Here is a 16,942-nt window from a genome sequence, read left to right as displayed (position 1 = left end):
AATGAATTAACATCTTTATGAAATCTCACACAAATGGATTTGTCACTAAAATCTTTTCAATTTATCTTCCCTCATCTCTCTGAAGATGAGAGCTTGCACCCTGAAGAGCCTGTATTTATACTACACAACTCAAATGCATCACTGCTGTCTCTCTCTCTCTCTCTTTCTCAATCTCTTGTCGAATGGGAGCTTTATTTTCCATTGAATAAAGTTGTTGATTTTACCTGAAGCTCTGCTGTTTAAGCAGAAGGAACTTTTGATTAATATCTGGCTGGCTTTGATCCAATAATGAGTTCCTGGTCTGTTTTGAAAGGGTCACTGAAATAATTCTGAATATTGAGTGGATTTTGTCTGTTCTTTTTGCAGGATAGATAGATAGATCCAGTAATCACAAATTGCTGTCGAAGTATTTAAAAGCCATTGTTCAGAAGAGATGTGTGACTGAGATGTGCAGAGCATAATCTCGTCTTCTGATGCTGGCAGCCTGTATCTCTCTTCCTGTGTCCTACATATTTATAGATGCTGATGTGCAGCTATGCCCTGTTAAACCTCTCTGTCTGTGTCTGAGCCGTCCCTCCGTCTCTCTCTGTTGCCTTTTCTTCTTTATTAATGAGTCGTGACAGTGATATCACTCTAAACAGATAGAGGCGTCTCTTTCGATGGTGGTCGGCTCTGGTAAACTCTGTGTTGCCACAGGCAGTCTATCTATCATGCCTTAATGTGAAATGTTGAAGTCTTCCCACTTTTCAGGACTCAATGACTCCCCCAAACACATGCCAGAGATAAGACGGACTAATCGAAACAGGAAATAAAGCAAAAAGCAAATGCAGGTTTTACGAGAGGCCATGGTGCAGCTTCAAACTGGCATTTAAACGCGATACATGATTGACATTATTCACATTTCCTCTGATCTCCTGCTAGAGAGAGTCTGGAATCGTGCGGCTAGCTGAGAAGTGATAATTAAAGTCAATGTGCAACTCAGTTTGTAACCTATTTTACTTCTGCACGATGATGCATTTCCAGGAGAAACCGGATATTCAATGAAAGAAAATGGGGATGGGATGGGATTTTATCCATTGTAAATGGATTAGATCATGAAAAGTGGGAAATACTTGCCATTTCCTTGTAATTATTTGTGTAATTAACAAGCTATGTCTGAGTGAAAATAGTTTTTTAGAGTAAATCCCATACCAATTTTTTCCAGTGTAATAAAAATATGTTCTATTTTGATTTCATATTGATTTAAGGATGCTTTTGGTTAACAGTTAAAGCAATAATGAGTGTTTCTTATGTTGGTGAGGATAATTTGCTGTTTGTTTGCTTGTTTCACCGTGTCTGTTTGCAAGGAGTCATGGTTGATAATAAGCATGTGCAGAAAAAAAATGAAATTTATTCAGTCTTCAAGCATTTTACAATTTCAGAGACATCTTTATGTACAGAATTTGAGCTTGAACAAATGTTGGTTTGGTGGATGTTCTCTACTACAAACATCTGAGTATGTTTGGTATTTTTCATTTCTACAAATACATGTGGGAGTGTTTGTAACATTTGTAACTTTTTCCGGATTTACATTTCTTTTTATGATGCTAAAGTTCCCCCTGAAAAAGCAGACTGCAATATGTCATACATCCATATTCAATAGGAAGATATTCAGAAGGGTTTTGCCAGATATTCGTGGCCTCCTGCCGTTCTTCCACCCACTGAAACAAACCCCTGCATCAGTTTTCTTTATTCTTGCACTGTTGTTCTTGATATGACCATTCTTAGATGCTTTGATGGGTTTCCTGTGTTTGTTTTATCAAGTGTAGCAGCTGGAGTCTTGTCAGAGGAAACCAGATCTACAGGAGCAGTACTGGCAAACCTGCTTGTAAAATGAATAAAACTAGAATTAGAAAATGATCTAGACCTCGGGGAATAAAAACACATTCACATTAGGCACCAATCACATCATACATCCAACATGCTGTAATAATGTAGTCTTTAAAGACGCTTCCATAGTTTCCTTCAGCCCTGCAGTGAATGAACTCAAAAGAAAATATCTAAAAGAGCCTTTTATGCTTCAAAAAAACCTGCATTGATTCTAAATTAAATTAAGTGAAAGTACTTGAAACATTGCATGCAGGACGAGTGTGGATTTGACCATTATCCTTGAATTATAAAGACACAAAGCAAGCAGTTCAATTCTGAAAACATCTTGCCACTTATTGACCACAAGAAAACATGATTATATCTTCATTTAAACCCCAGACAAAATAAAACTCAGCATTGTCTGGCTCTAAAAAGATTTGATGTGACTGATAGGAAAGTCAGAAGCACCTTGACTTGACCAGGCATCAGTTGATCTCTCTTTCTTTCTTTTTGTCTGTCCGTCTCTCTCTCAGGAGGCCATCATCACCGGCCTGGTGCCTGAAACCACATATTCAGTGACTGTAGCAGCATACACCACTAAGGGAGATGGAGCACGCAGCAAAGCCAAAGTGGTGACCACAACAGGGGCCGGTGAGATTGTGTGTTTAAGTGTTCATAAAAATGTGCTGCTGTTTTCAAAGGCAAGCACACCACTGTTCATCATGCACACGTGTGCAGCTCATGATATACCATTTCCACATCTCGGAGCAGATTGATTTGCAGTAAATTCACAAAACCTCTGTGAAACTCTTAAAAAGGAGTATTATGAGCTACATGCATGTAAATGAACACACTGATGTGCTTCACTGTGACAGTAATGCAGTGCTTGTATCGCAACAATATTTTTTATTTCATTGGTGTAGCTCTTTACCAAAATACATTAGTTACTGAAAGGCGCAATATGTAATTTTTTGCTTTAAAAATAGCAGAAATCACTATATCTATGTTATATATTTTTTTTAGTTGTGTACTTACATTATCCCGACAGTTTCCATGAACTTTCAAATCCGGAGAAAATTATAGTTTAATTAGAAGACACGGCACGTTTCTTTATTTCCGTTTTGTCGTCCGTCTATGGCGTCATATAAACTTTGACCCCTCTAGTTTATCTAACTTCCTGCGGAACCGCCAAATACAAAGGTGAACAGAAGCAAAGACGAGACGAAGAAGAAAAAGTAGTAGCTAGCCTTGATCGAGACTATTATATTTTATATTTATATTGTTTATATTCGTATTTATACCTCAATCAATAACTTAGTTATGGATCATGATTATGCTTTGCCTGCACGTTCTGTGAAGCGCAACCGTACAGGTGAAATAAATGACCCGAGAAGGTTTTGGGACAGGATAAGAAACAAGACACGGGTAAATATTGGAGTTGCATTTCCAAGATAGAGTTTCGTGACAAGCTGAAACTACAGAGAGATGCCGAACTTTTGGGTAAACTATGCCTTTAACTCAGTATTATCTCTGTCACTGGTAGTTCCCGGCAAACCAACTATGATCATCAGCACCACCATTGGGAACACAGCTCTGATCCAGTGGCAGCCCCCTAAAGAGATGGTGGGCGAACTGATGGGCTACAGACTGCGTTATAAGCGTGAAGAGGAGGAGACCTACACCTCCCGTGACTTCAGACGCACAGATGACCACTTCACCGTCACCGGCCTGCACAAGGGCGCCACCTACATCTTCAAGCTCTGCGCCAAGAACCGTGCTGGAAACGGAGAGGAGTACAGCAAAGAGATCGGCACCCCAGAAGACGTCCCCAGCAGTTACCCACAAAACCTCAGAGTGGTGGGCCTGACAACCACCACCACCAAACTGGCCTGGGACCCTCCGCCTCTGCCCGAGAGGAACGGGAAGATCATACGTTACGTGGTGGTGTACCGTGACATCAACAGCCATCAGAACCACACCAACGGTACAGACGAGACGCAGATGACCATCCAAGGTCTGCAGCCGGACACCACCTATGACATCAGAGTGAGGGCCTTCACGGGTAAAGGAGGGGGTCCCATCAGCCCCAGCATCCAGAGCAGAACTATGTCTACCTCCATGCCTGGTGAGTTTTTAATGAACTCTGAATGACATAAATTTTCATTATTCATTCCGAAACGTTTGCATTCATCCATCGATGTTGATGAAACGACAGTAAAATACTCTTGCACTGCAATTCAGAAACGATTCTGCACCAATACTTAATCTATAACATGATAACGAAATGATGTTTTATTTGAGCTGTGAGTTTGAGTTGAATTGTGCAATCTGAATTGAATGTGATCAGAGTAAAAATACATTTTTTATTGCGACGTGCTCACTGGTTAAAATTATTTCACATGAGTTTATGATTTGTTCCACTGATTAAGAAACAAATCATTCTAATGAGCAGGTTTTTAATGCATCACTGATCAGTTGAGAAGTAGCTCCTTCAAAAGTTCTAAAAGAATCGTGAATGGAATCATTAAGGAAGCAAAACTAGAATTCAAAACAAAACTGATCTCAAAGCTGCATTTACCAGAGAAAATCTTTACTGATCAGAGGTTACTCTTGGAAATCTCAGGAGATTTAAAGATTTAATGGAGAGCTTATTTATGTTTTAAGAATCAGCTTTGTCTCTGATATCTGTGCTTTAAATTAATAGTCACAAATTGCTGTCAAATAGGAAGAATGTGATATGAAAGATATGAGACATTAAGAGACTCTTAAAGTGCGTAAGTAGTGTTATTTAACTTTTAAAATATAATTTTCAAAGCATTAATGAGAAAAATGTATGGATCTACTTAATCATGTTTCCAAATAAAATATAAATGATTTATTAAGCTCATACTGTAAGTAACATTAGCAAAACAGGCAATTAAATCGTTAATTACAATTTTGTTTGACAATTAATCATAAGCCCAAAATGTATTATTTGAAATGAGATAGGTTACAAAATTATGACATAATATTTATTTTGGGGGTACAATATATCTGCTGAGATGGTTTCTCCATCATTTCTCTGCATTCTGACTTCTCATCTTCCTTATAGCGTAAACCACATGCAGATAACAGATAGTTAGCTTTCATGTGTGATTTGAGATGAAGGTATTAAGATGTTTGTACACCATGTTAACAAGTTTAAAGTCTCTTTAAACAGCGTTGTGGTTCCTCTGTGTAAATACATCTGTGACAAATGCAGTGATTCTTTAATTCTCACTTCCTCTGCAGAGTTCACTAAAAACTTTGGTGTGAAAGCTGTGATGAAGACCTCTGTCCTGCTCACGTGGGAGGTCCCAGAAACCTACAAGTCCCAAGTGCCTTTCAAGGTGAGATGCTGTAGTCATGAAGCAGAAATGCAGTGTTAAATGGATCTCATTGCGTGACTGAGTTAACCTGTGCGCGCCTGCTGTCAGATCCTGTATAACCAGCAGAGCGTCGAGGTACAGGGCGACCTGAAGAGGAAGTTGATCACGCGCCTGCAGCCAGACACGGATTACTCCTTTGTGCTGATGAGCCGAGGGAACAGCGCCGGCGGACTGCAGCAGCAGGTTTCCATCCGCACCGCCCCGGACCTGTTCACCACCAAACCAGCTCTTCACAAACAAGACCCAGAGGAAGGCGGCAAACTCACCATCACTCTGCCCAAAATACACAACAGCGCCCTCGTCAGGTCAGTCAGAGAAACGCTGTAATCTTGTGCAGCCAGCAGGTCTTCACTAGGCATGTTAGTGTTGTTATCATTATTGATCTAGCAATCTATATGGACAGCATAGCTTCCAACAGCACTGCAAGAACTCTGTTTCAGAGTGAAGCGTGGCACTGTGTTAATTTACACGTGAGCAGCTCATGATTCAGTGTCTTCAGCTTGGTTCACAGTTAAAGGTTCACAAACTTCATCTCTGCTCTGCTGTGGGTTGCTGATAACGAGCATTTGAAAACACAACACACACCAACCATCTTCTTAAATTTGTAATGGGAATAATTTATATATAAACAACAGAGAAAAAAGGTGTAAACGAAAGAGATGTTTAAAAGTCACAACCCAAAAAATAAAAAACAAAATTGTACTAAAACAAAATTATAATCAGTATTAGTAGTATATATTCAAATATTTTTTTAGTTTTACAGTACAAAGCATTATTTCAATAGAAATATATTACTTTATTATTATTTTATTATTATTTTTTATTTATTTTCTTTTTTATCTTTAGCTGATCACATATCTGAGTGAAGAGTAGCAGACTTTCATTACGGTATGTGACATTGCTAGGCTTTGAATAAATAAAGAAAATAAAGAAAATGTCACAAAAAACACTTTGTTCCACTAAAATACATTACAGCTCTTCACTCGGACCATTTCAAGTTTCCTCACATATAGTTTATTGTTCTGTAGTGTAATTAACAACATGAAAAATTGCATTGTAGCTGCACTGATGATGACTGATATGTATTTTACCTGTAATTAAATTTGCTAAATAAATTCTGCTGCATGTCGAGATGAGTGATTCCCCAGGTTTCCATTTCATCTTGTTTCTCAGTTGTTTGTATCCTCAGCATTTTTCATTCAGCTTCTTTTATTCATATAGTTGGCAGATTTGTTGTTGCTGTTGTTGTTTTCGCTTCATTTGGCCTGCAAAAAAAAAAACTTTTCAGACATTGTTGAAATGTCTCTTTATTTTCCCCCAGTGGGAATAAAACAGCAATCATGGAAACCAGGGTTTGTTTTCCTGTATAAAAACAATGTTTTCTGAATAAACGGTTTGCATTGCGTGACTTAAAAAAGCCACAGGATCAATAAAAACAGAGAGTGTATGTATATTACTGTACATTCTGTACTGTACATTGCTTGTGCACTGTACATTAAGTGCTTTGAAGAAGTGAAGAAAATAAGCACATTTTATGTCAAAGTAAAAGCAACCATTTTCGTTACTGTTCATCTATTGCAGCACTGTTAGCACAGCTAATCTGAAAACAGCTCAAAGATGATCAGGCGATGTTTGCTGGACTCTCAAGAATCCTGTTCCTCTCTGGGCAAATATTGGACCGTTGTGCTTTAGCGAGACTGAGGCTGAAGGCTAATACTAAAACAATCCCCATGGCAGCTCACAGGAGCGTCTCACATGGGTTTAGTTCTTTGTAGCGTGCTGGATTTGGTGTAATTCTGTTCAGTCTGAGCTAGCTGAACGCTGCCCGCAGGATCGGTTCTGACCAAAGAAATCCTTTAATTAGAAACTACCAGACGTTTTTCCTCATCAAAGCCCAAGCAAGATTGTTAGCGGCAGTTACATCAGACGTTACAGACATCACACATATCAAACAATGCTCTTGCTCAGGCTGGCATGAGAGCGTGGGAATTACTCAGTCGTTAATTGGGTTTCAAGTGTTTGTTTCAGTCGCTGAATGAGCCACAGGCTGCACGGCTGTCACAGATTCATTTAGGAATGCAATCAGTGATGTAATGTCCACACAGAAGGTTTCATCACAAACAAACAAACCTGCTGAACCTGTGATAAAGTGCAGCTAGAAAGGTTTGTGAACTCTGTCTTGATCAGAGATGCTTTTCATTATCATGATCTCAGTGTTGTGTGTGGCATGAAACAGGTGTAACTCATGACCAGTACTGAACGATGTACTGAGTGTGACAGTACTGAATAAATACTAGAAAGAAATTCATTATACCTTATAATAAACATTGTGTAAATCCTACAGGTCACTACGACTTAAAAAAAAATAATTAACACTTTTATTTAGCGTGGATGCATTTAGTTGATCAAAAGTGACAGTAAAGACATTTATAGTGTTACAAAACATTTATATTTCAGGTAAAGAAAGAGAAAAAAATGGTTTCCACAAAATTATGAAGCACCACAGCGATGGTGGTGGACGTTGATATTAATCAGAAATCAGCATATTAGAATGATTTCTGAAGGATCATGTGAAACTGAAGAGTAATGATGCTGAAAATTCAGCTTTGACCACAAGAGTATATTAAATTTTACAATATATTCACATAGAGAATTTATTTAATATTAGTTATTTAATATTTCAAAATATTACAGATTTTACTGTAATTGTGATCGAATAAATGCAGCCTTGGTGAGCAGAAGAGACTTTTTTTTCAAATATAATAAAAAATCTTACTGACCCCAAACTTGTGTGCATTATAAGAAAAACCTCAAAGGAAAATGTATCATATTATTAATTGTTTGTTTGTTTGTTTTCCTCTTAGCTGTTTTTATATAGTGGTGGTGCCAGTAACTACATCTACTCTACGCCGTTGGGAAAACCCGGAGGATATGGATCTGGATGAGGTGAGTTTGTGTTTGGTTTGATCACATAATAACAAGCAGATGTCTCGCACGATGTTACCTTATTTATGTTATGGACATACAGTACATCAGTATGATGCAACTACTTTGTTCTTCCACTTGTTATTTTTCGCCTGTTTTTAGCGTCTCAGTTCTTCTACATCTCTGCATCAGCTGTTGAGACACACAGGCACTTTGAGGGCTCTTAAAAAGCTTCTCTTTGCGTTTTAGCATTTTTGTTGTTACTACTGAGCTCTTGAGCTCCAACACATTTCTGCTTTCTCATGAGTTTGCTTGCTCTCAATAAACTAACGTCTGCAAAATAGGGCAGACTTTTCAGGTGCTGCCTACTGAATATCAAAACGCAGCGGCTCTGTAAAAATCACAATGGTGTCACCAGCATTTTCCCCGTGTTACCCCTTATTTGTGAGTGTTGCCGAGTCAAATGAGAGCTGTGTTATTGGATCGAGTTGTGCTACTGTTTATCACTGTGCTGATATTATACTCGCTGCAGACCTCGTTCTCTCTGCTGCTAGACTCCATTTGTTCATCTGCAATCCTGCGACCTTGAGTTTGAGTCAATCTCCACCAAATGTGCTTTACTAAAGCCAAATAAACCGCGATCTATCAGTTATAATGGTTGTGGAGAGAAAGAAAAAGAGAAGAGGAGTGATGGATGGATGGAGAAACAGAGGAAGTGCTCTATAAAGAGACAGATAAAAGTATTGGAGCCAGTGTGTGTCATTTTGAATTAATGATGCCCGTGACTGAATAACCTGAGGCTGGTTTCTGACCTCTGACCTCTGGCTCTGCCAATCAGCAGTTCAGCACAGACCTAGAGGACTGATGGGCAATATATCAATATATTGTTCAAAAGTGTGAGGGTTGGTTAGATTGTTCATTTTTATTAAAGGGGTCTCTTCTCTTCACTTAGGCTGGCTTTATTTGATCAAAAATACAGTAAAATCAGTTATATAGTGAAATGTTATTACAATTTAAAATAACTGTTTTCTATGTGAATATATTTTAAAATATAATTTATTCCTTTGACGCAAAGCTGAATTTTCAACATCATTACTCTTCAGTGTCACATGATCCTTTAAGAAATCATAATAATATACTGATTTGCTGCTCAAGAAACATTTATTATTATTAATATACTGTAATGTTGAAAACAGTTGAGCTGCTTCATATATTTGTGGAAACCGTGATATATTTTTTTCAGGATTCTTTGATGAATAGAAAGTTTAAAAGGCGCGCGCACCTTATACATCTTTTGTATGTTATTGTATGTTTTTCCCAGTGTATTGAGATTGTTTGTGATTTTACTGATGTGCTTCATGAGGTGTTTTCTGTGCTTTATCAGCTTTTGGGGAGTAATGGAGACTCAGGTGTGAGGAAGAGGAGGAGGAGACAAACTCAGGACTTCCTGCGACCTTACATCGCTGCCAAGCTGGAGAATCTTCCAGAAACCTTCGTGTTGGGAGACGAGAAAAGCTACTCTGGCTTCTATAACAAACCTCTACCTGGACAGCAGCAGTATCGCACATTTATACTGGCGGCACTGAAAGACAGGGACTCGGTGAGGCATATACACACACACACACACACATACACCCCCCCCCACCCACACACACACACATTTACTGGTTTCCATTTTTTTGTGAGGACATTCCATGGACAATATGTTTTTTATACTGTACAAACTATTTTCTGTCCCATAAAACCTACCCCTCACACAAACTATCTGCTGTTTTAGATTTTCAAAAAAATTCTGTATGATTTATAAGCTGGTTTCCTCATGGGGACCAAAAAACGTCCCCACAAGGTCTAAATTTACTGGTTTTATTATACTTGTGGGCACGTTTTGTCCCCATAATGTAGGGAATGTATTTAGTGTGACCCAGAGTAATAACAGTAACACTATATAATACAAAAATTAAAGCAGCTATAAAATAATTTTCATTACTTTAAATAAAATAAAATTATAGTTATGTATATATATATATATATATATATATGATAATAATACAAGTGACACACTAAAACTGTAACTAAAATTAAAATGGTAAATCAAAAAATAAAATAAAAATAAAAATTCAAGATATTCCAAAACAATAATAGACTGCAAAGTATGATTTTCTTACTTTTTTATTTTTGTTTTCCATTGCAAACATTTAAATATTTTTAAATAAAAAACATTGACGTTTGAAGATATTACGTTTTCTTTTCTGAGAAAATTAAGTGGTTTTTTTTTCTTAAATAACAAAAAATATCTTCTAATGGGACAAGAGAAATCATCTTGTTTTCCCTTTAAATTAAGATGATTTTCCTTACCCTTTAGAAAATTGGCAGATATTTCTTATTTTAAATAAACTTTTTTCATTTTTTTTTTTTTTAGTTTTTCTGAAAACAAGACCTAATATATTAAGTCATGTTGCTTCTTAAGTAAATGTTTTTTTTTTGCTTTTCAATTACAATGACCAAAAAAGTCAGATTTTTCATTCTCAAATCTTAAATTTAAATCCTAAAAAAGAAAGAATGAAAGGAGAAAAACAGAGGAGAGGATCTTGTGAAAGGACAGTCTGCGGTGGGCTGGGAAACAGAGTAGCGAGTGTGAAATTGGATGAAAAAGGTAGACTGAAAAACAAACACAGCACTTAAAGAAAAACAGATTAGAGGAGGAGGAGATGAAAGAAAGAAAGAAGGAGAAGGAGACATCACATGAAGGACTGTGGCAGATCAGCAGAGAGTGTGACGGCGGAGGAGAGAGAGATGCTATCACTAATGAGACCTGAGCATTACAGATGAAGAGATGGAGCAGAGGTGAAGGAGGAATCAAAGCACACATGAATATGCATCAGTAAATAGTGGCTGGAGTCAGTCAGAGATGCATTTTTCACGCTCTTAGATGTGCTTCCATCTGAGGTTGTGCAGATTAAATTGATCACTATGAAAGTTTCCCAGTGACAGATTCCCACAGTGCTTTTAGATGTTTCCTCTCTCTGCTGTCACACCGGAGAGACAGAGGTGATGATCATAATACCCCGGCAGATCTTGAGCCCTATGACTGTTGCGAAAATGTGCAATCATTGAATCCAGTCACTGAAGTGGCACAAAATGTCACAAAATTTGAATTTTTATCAATAAATGAAAAGTAGGGCTTATACAATTAACCAAATTCAACTTGTGATGCAGACTAGTGTCTGAGATTATTTAACCACAAAAGACTTAAAAAAAAAAAAAAAAAAAGTCTCCTGAGCAACGCAAGGGCAATTACTGAGAAATAAAAAAAATTAAAAATCCCCTTTTGGATTTTCCTCAAAGATGTTTCAAATTAGATAAAGACATAAGTTTTTTAATCTGTGGTTATATTGAGATAAAACTTGTGTTTCAAGTCAGATTGTGAATTAATTTTAAAGGGATAAATGTTTAAAAATAAAAACTGTCATCATTTACTCATCCTCATGAAAAGCAAAAAATATATATTTTTAGTACTCATGTTATTGTCTTATTTTCTGAAAAAAAAAAAAAAGTTAATGCTAAAAACAAGATCTGTCTTTAGGGTCAAAAAATAGACTTAATTCAAATGGAAAACAATTATTTATCTTTATTTATTTATTTATTGTTTTTCACTTCGTTTTGATTTTTTTTTTTTTTCAGAAAACAATAATAAATAATTTAAATAATTTTGTATCTCAAGTAAATGTATCTTGATTTAAGAATTTTTGATATTTGAAATTATATTTAGCAGTGTGTTGTTCCAAACCTGACATTATTTCCTCTGCAGAACATGAAATAAGGTACTTAGAGAAAAGTCTATATATAAAGTTTGAGATAGTGTTCATTTTTGGGTGAACTGTTGGTTTGTGCACTAAGACTCCTCTGAGACTGTGTTTGTGCTGCACTGCTGTAAATGAGTTTTGGGCAGCGATGGTTTCTGTGGTTCCTGGTGTCGCTTCTGGAGCAATGCAGAAGGTGTAGTACTGATGGGATTTAGTTGATGGTGCATATCCTCAGCGGGAAGGAAGACGTTACCCCTGTCTCAGCCCTCTCTCTCTCAAACACTCCCTCTATCTTTCTGTTTCGATCCCTCTTTCTCCTGCGCCCCGCTGTGCTGTCTAAAAGCTGTTACTAAGACGATTAGTTGCCAGCATTTGTGGAAGGAGCCTGACTTCTGTGCTACTTTGAAGATGTGAAGGATTCCTCCTGCTCTCCCCAAACACCCGTCAATAGATTTTCAGTTTGTATGTGATCACTGAATGTCATAAAACATCACATGAGGCCGACAGTGACAGTGTTGACACGCATATTGGCTGTTTCATAAAAAAAAAAAAAAAAAAATATATATATATATATATATATATATATATATATATATATATATATACTAAATTTTTACCTAGAACCATTAACATTTTTATAGTAGATGGCATAGACAAAATCTATTTTTGCTTGATCTCTATCACATCCTCTGACACAACCAATAAAGCATATATGATGCATTCCAGTAATGTTTATTCATTTTAAAGGTGACCTATTATGCCCCATTTTACAAGATGTAAAATAAGTATCTGATGTCCCCAGAGTGTGTACGTCAAGTTTTAGCTCAAAATACCCCACAAATAATTTTATATAGCTTGTTGAAATTGCCACTTTTAGGGTATGAGCCAAAATGCACTCTTTTTGTGTTTGTCCCTTTAAATGCAAATGAGCTGGTCCTCCCACCTCCCTTTTTTAGAAGAGGGTGGAGCTTCAAGAGCTCATAATCTGGCATACATTCAACATGATATATTGAGCAACATTAGGCTCACAGAGAGCCAAGAAGCTCAATTGGACTACAAAATATGACACGTGATACTTACTTTGTCTGGACATTCGCACACAAATCATTGTTATCGATTCCTCTTTTAGAAGAAATCCTTACACAACTCCAGCACTGAACTGACCCTCGTTTGTGAGGCAGTCCGGCGTAAAATTATTTGCACAAACATATAGGACTTTTCAGTTTTTCCCTTAGAAACTGAAATGTTACCACCGTGTCCTGCAGTCTGTGGAGACTTCTTTGTTCGTTGGTGCATCCCAAAACTACACTTGTAATGCCGCTTTGGTGCTGAGCAGCTACAGCAAGAAAACAGTAATGGTGGACTGCAGCTTCTCACTCAGGGTCGGGTCTATGCTTATACGCTCTATGCTAGAGAAATGTCTATATATTTAGTCTATGTACATATATATAATGTTTACTTGCATGTCATGTGACATATAACCGACCTCAGAGAACAGTGACCATGCAAATGTGTTTTTAAATAATTGAAATATTAAATTAAAAATAAATATTTGAAGTCAAAGGGATTGAACTAACAAAAAAAAGTTTAAATGTATTTTATTAATGCATAATTCCTTTACTTTTGTTTGTATTATTTCATAGTTTATGATGACTTTATTGTGGAAATGTGGAAAGTCGTCATAATAAAGAATAAGTATATGTGTTTTGATCATTTGAGTAATTCTTGTCCTTTCTCCATGCTCTCTTTCTTTCTTTATCATAAGATGTTCACAGTGAGCCCTTACTCTGATCCCATGATGGTGAAGCTCCACAGCGGGATGTCCCCTCACGTTGAGGACCCAGAGATGCTGTGGGTGATGGGACCAGTGCTGGCTGTTGTCCTCATCATCGTTATAGTCATCGCCATCCTGCTCTTCAAGAGGTACTTTTACTTTACTGAAAAATACAATCAGTCATTCAGCACTGAAATCATATGTATTGCATTCTGCTTTAGTGACCATATTTTCTTTTTCGCCATGCTTAGCAAACTAGAGTTTACTGTACTTCCTTCTGTCAGATATAAATAGCCAGGCTCTCTCAGAGACATTGCTGACTCAATGTAAGAGCAGAAAATCAAAAAGTCAAGAAATCTTATTTTAGTATGACGGTCAGCAGTTTTTCTTAGAATACTCTTTTTCTGAACACTTTGACAGAACTTTAATGATCAAATAATGGTAGTATATTTTTTAAGTAGACTGCAGAAATGATATTTTATAGCACACCTAACAAAAATCTGATCTCCTTAAATTACGTCAAAGTCACAGAAACAATTTCTCAATTTTGACCATTTCCTTTTGGCCTTATTGAAGAATGCAGGACAATCAAATGCCGAGTTCAAGTTAGATGTCCATTTAGTGAAGAGAAAACTCATTTTGCAAATATCAGCTCGAATCGGAGCTCATTAGCAGCATTGGCATTTACACATTTCTGACAAATTCGCCCTTACACACACCGCCTGTGCCGTTATCTTCCTGTGACATTTTCTCTTTTCTTCCCTCTGCTTTTCCACCTTTTTCCGTGGGATGCAGCAAACAGGAGAGGTTGGTATTGAGTGGCTCTCTTTGATCCGATAACAAATGCTTGTTTGTGTTTGGTGTTTAATGAGAGGCAATTTAAGAGTTTAATTGAGCTCAGATTAGTGCTAATGCTCTCTAACACATACTAACACACAGAAAATATCAGTAAGATTTGACAGTAAGGTGCTATTAGTTAACATCTTGATCTAATCTTACATACGTTACCGAGACATTCTATTTTCAGTCAGTCACATTCAATGTTACATCGACACTGACATTAGAGGTCCTTATGGAAAGTGCCATAACCAGATGACAGATGTACCTCAATCTGTAACCCAGATCACATAACAAGTATACAGACTTACCAGGAAAGCTGAAAAAAGGGTGTTCTGACATTCTCACATTACTAGATTTAAGCAACCGTTGGGGTGCAGAGACACATTCAAATAGGAGTGTGGATAGTAAGACTGGTCAAAGCACAGACAAACAAACTGTTGTGACCCCAGTTCAGGGAAACACAACTGGGACCGACAGTAAACAAACTGTCTATGGAAAACATGAGTTTACCAAGGGAAACTGTATCGTGAAAGAACATACAGGATTACCAAGGGAATTTCATTTATGGCATTAAATCCAGTAAAATGGGGTGACTAATGGCGTGCAACCCAAATACTGGACACGGTAACAGACTCATCCGCTAAGTTGGAATGCCACAGGGTGTTGGAGGAATCAACCATGATTCACCAGACAGAGAACTTACTGGAAAAGATAAATGCACGTGTCCTATCCAGAGGAAACTGTCCTGCAAGCGAGACACCGAGCCAGACCTCCTGCAAAATATCTGTTCATACTCAACACACGGTAGGAAACTGGCTCCACCTGGAGATAATAGAATCTCATGAAGGAATTAGGTGTCGCCGATCCCGCAGCTCTGCGGATGGCTGCTAGAGAGGTACCAGGTGCCAACACCCAAGAGGATGAAACACTCGAGTTTTAATGAACTCTCACCCACAGGGAGCACGGTTCGCCTTGTGCCTGGTACACCAAAGTGATGAATCCACTAGCCAGTGGGCCAACCTCTCCTTCTGCAGTCCTCCAAAGCAAACAAAGAACTTCTCAGAGCATCTTAAGCTCTGGGTGTGCTCCAAGTAAATGTGCAAAGCACAAACAGGACACAGCAAGACAGGGGCTGGGTCTGCCCTTTCCAAGGGCAACCCTTTCAAGTTCACCACCTGGTACTGAAAAGGAGTGGGGGGAACTTTGGACACCACATAACCGGGCCAGGGCCTTAAAATAGCATGAAAATCAGCTGGCTCAAACTCAAGGGACGATTCATTGATAGAAAATGCCTGCAGGTCCCCAAACCTCTTGACAGATGTGAGCACGACCAGGAATGCTGTCTTAAATTACATCAGTTTGACCTCAACTGAGTCAACCTGCTCAAAGGAGGCTCCCCATAGTCCTGCCAGGACCACAAAGAGATCCCAAGAGGGAGCAACGCACACCTTACAGGAACCTGATGAACAGGTTGTGCTTCCCCAAGGATCTTCCCTCCAATGCACTGTGATGCACTGTAATGGCAGTGACATATGCTGACCGGGCATCTCTCGGTGAGAGCAACACCAATCAACGAACAGACCCTTTATTTGAAACATAGGCCTGTCTGGTAGAGGGGACCCTAGCCTGAATGGTAGTATCTATCACAGCATGTGAGAGGCCTGAGAGGTCTACCGCATCCCATCCAGAAGCCAAACATGCAGATTCTACAGATTGGGACATGGGTGCCAAATAGTGCCCTGCCCCTGAGAAAGAAGGTCCCTCCTCAGGAAGATTCTCCAATGAGGGGCTGTTGCAAGTACCATGAGATCAGAAACCCAGGTCTGGGAGGGCCAATATGGTGCAATCCAAAGAACCTGCTCCTCGTCCTCCCTGATCTTACACAGGGTCTGTGCAAGGAGGTTCACTGGAGGAAGCCATACTTGCAGAAACTCCGGGGGCCAGCAGTTTGCCAGAGCATCCGTCCCAAGGCGTGCCTCGGTGAGGGAATAGAACAGCTGGCAGTGGTAGGATTGCTGCAAAGCGAATAGGTCCACATGGGCTTCCCCTAATCATAGGGTGGCCATATGCGCCATTCATATAGGACACGTCCCAGCCAGGATTTTAATAATGCCTAAAATATTCAGGTTTGGGCTATTTGCACTGTGCAGGTTGATCATTGTGTAACATTCATGAGAGCTATAAAGAGCAGAGCAGACGGCTCCTTATGCTTTCGAATCGCTTTCACGTTTTTGTTCGTTCATTTGACTTGAAGCATTGTGGCGCACTTTGTTTTTTCTGGATTTGTGTGCTGCGACGCTTCAAGTCAATCGAACATGTGGGCATATTTGCATTGTTTTGATCGT

General features: G+C 38.4%; 1 protein-coding gene across 6 annotated transcripts in view; it reads left to right on the top strand.

Annotated features, from left to right (window-relative positions):
• LOC128015253 (receptor-type tyrosine-protein phosphatase F) overlaps nt 1–16,942 on the top strand; it is a 190,640-nt gene that overhangs the window by 148,488 nt on the left and 25,210 nt on the right. For all 6 annotated transcript variants that reach the window (XM_052598935.1, XM_052598934.1, XM_052598936.1 and 3 more), the window contains 7 exons: nt 2,382–2,499; nt 3,392–3,973; nt 5,119–5,216; nt 5,304–5,560; nt 8,120–8,201; nt 9,565–9,780; nt 13,749–13,906. In XM_052598935.1, the coding sequence (XP_052454895.1) occupies nt 2,382–2,499; nt 3,392–3,973; nt 5,119–5,216; nt 5,304–5,560; nt 8,120–8,201; nt 9,565–9,780; nt 13,749–13,906 (1,511 nt within the window). The remainder of the gene's footprint in view (nt 1–2,381; nt 2,500–3,391; nt 3,974–5,118; nt 5,217–5,303; nt 5,561–8,119; nt 8,202–9,564; nt 9,781–13,748; nt 13,907–16,942) is intronic.

Source organism: Carassius gibelio, chromosome A6, assembly GCF_023724105.1.
Source record: "Carassius gibelio isolate Cgi1373 ecotype wild population from Czech Republic chromosome A6, carGib1.2-hapl.c, whole genome shotgun sequence".
NCBI classification, from domain to species: Eukaryota; Metazoa; Chordata; class Actinopteri; order Cypriniformes; family Cyprinidae; genus Carassius; species Carassius gibelio.
Note: the sequence above shows the minus strand (reverse complement) of the source record. Positions and strands in the feature narration are given on the sequence as shown.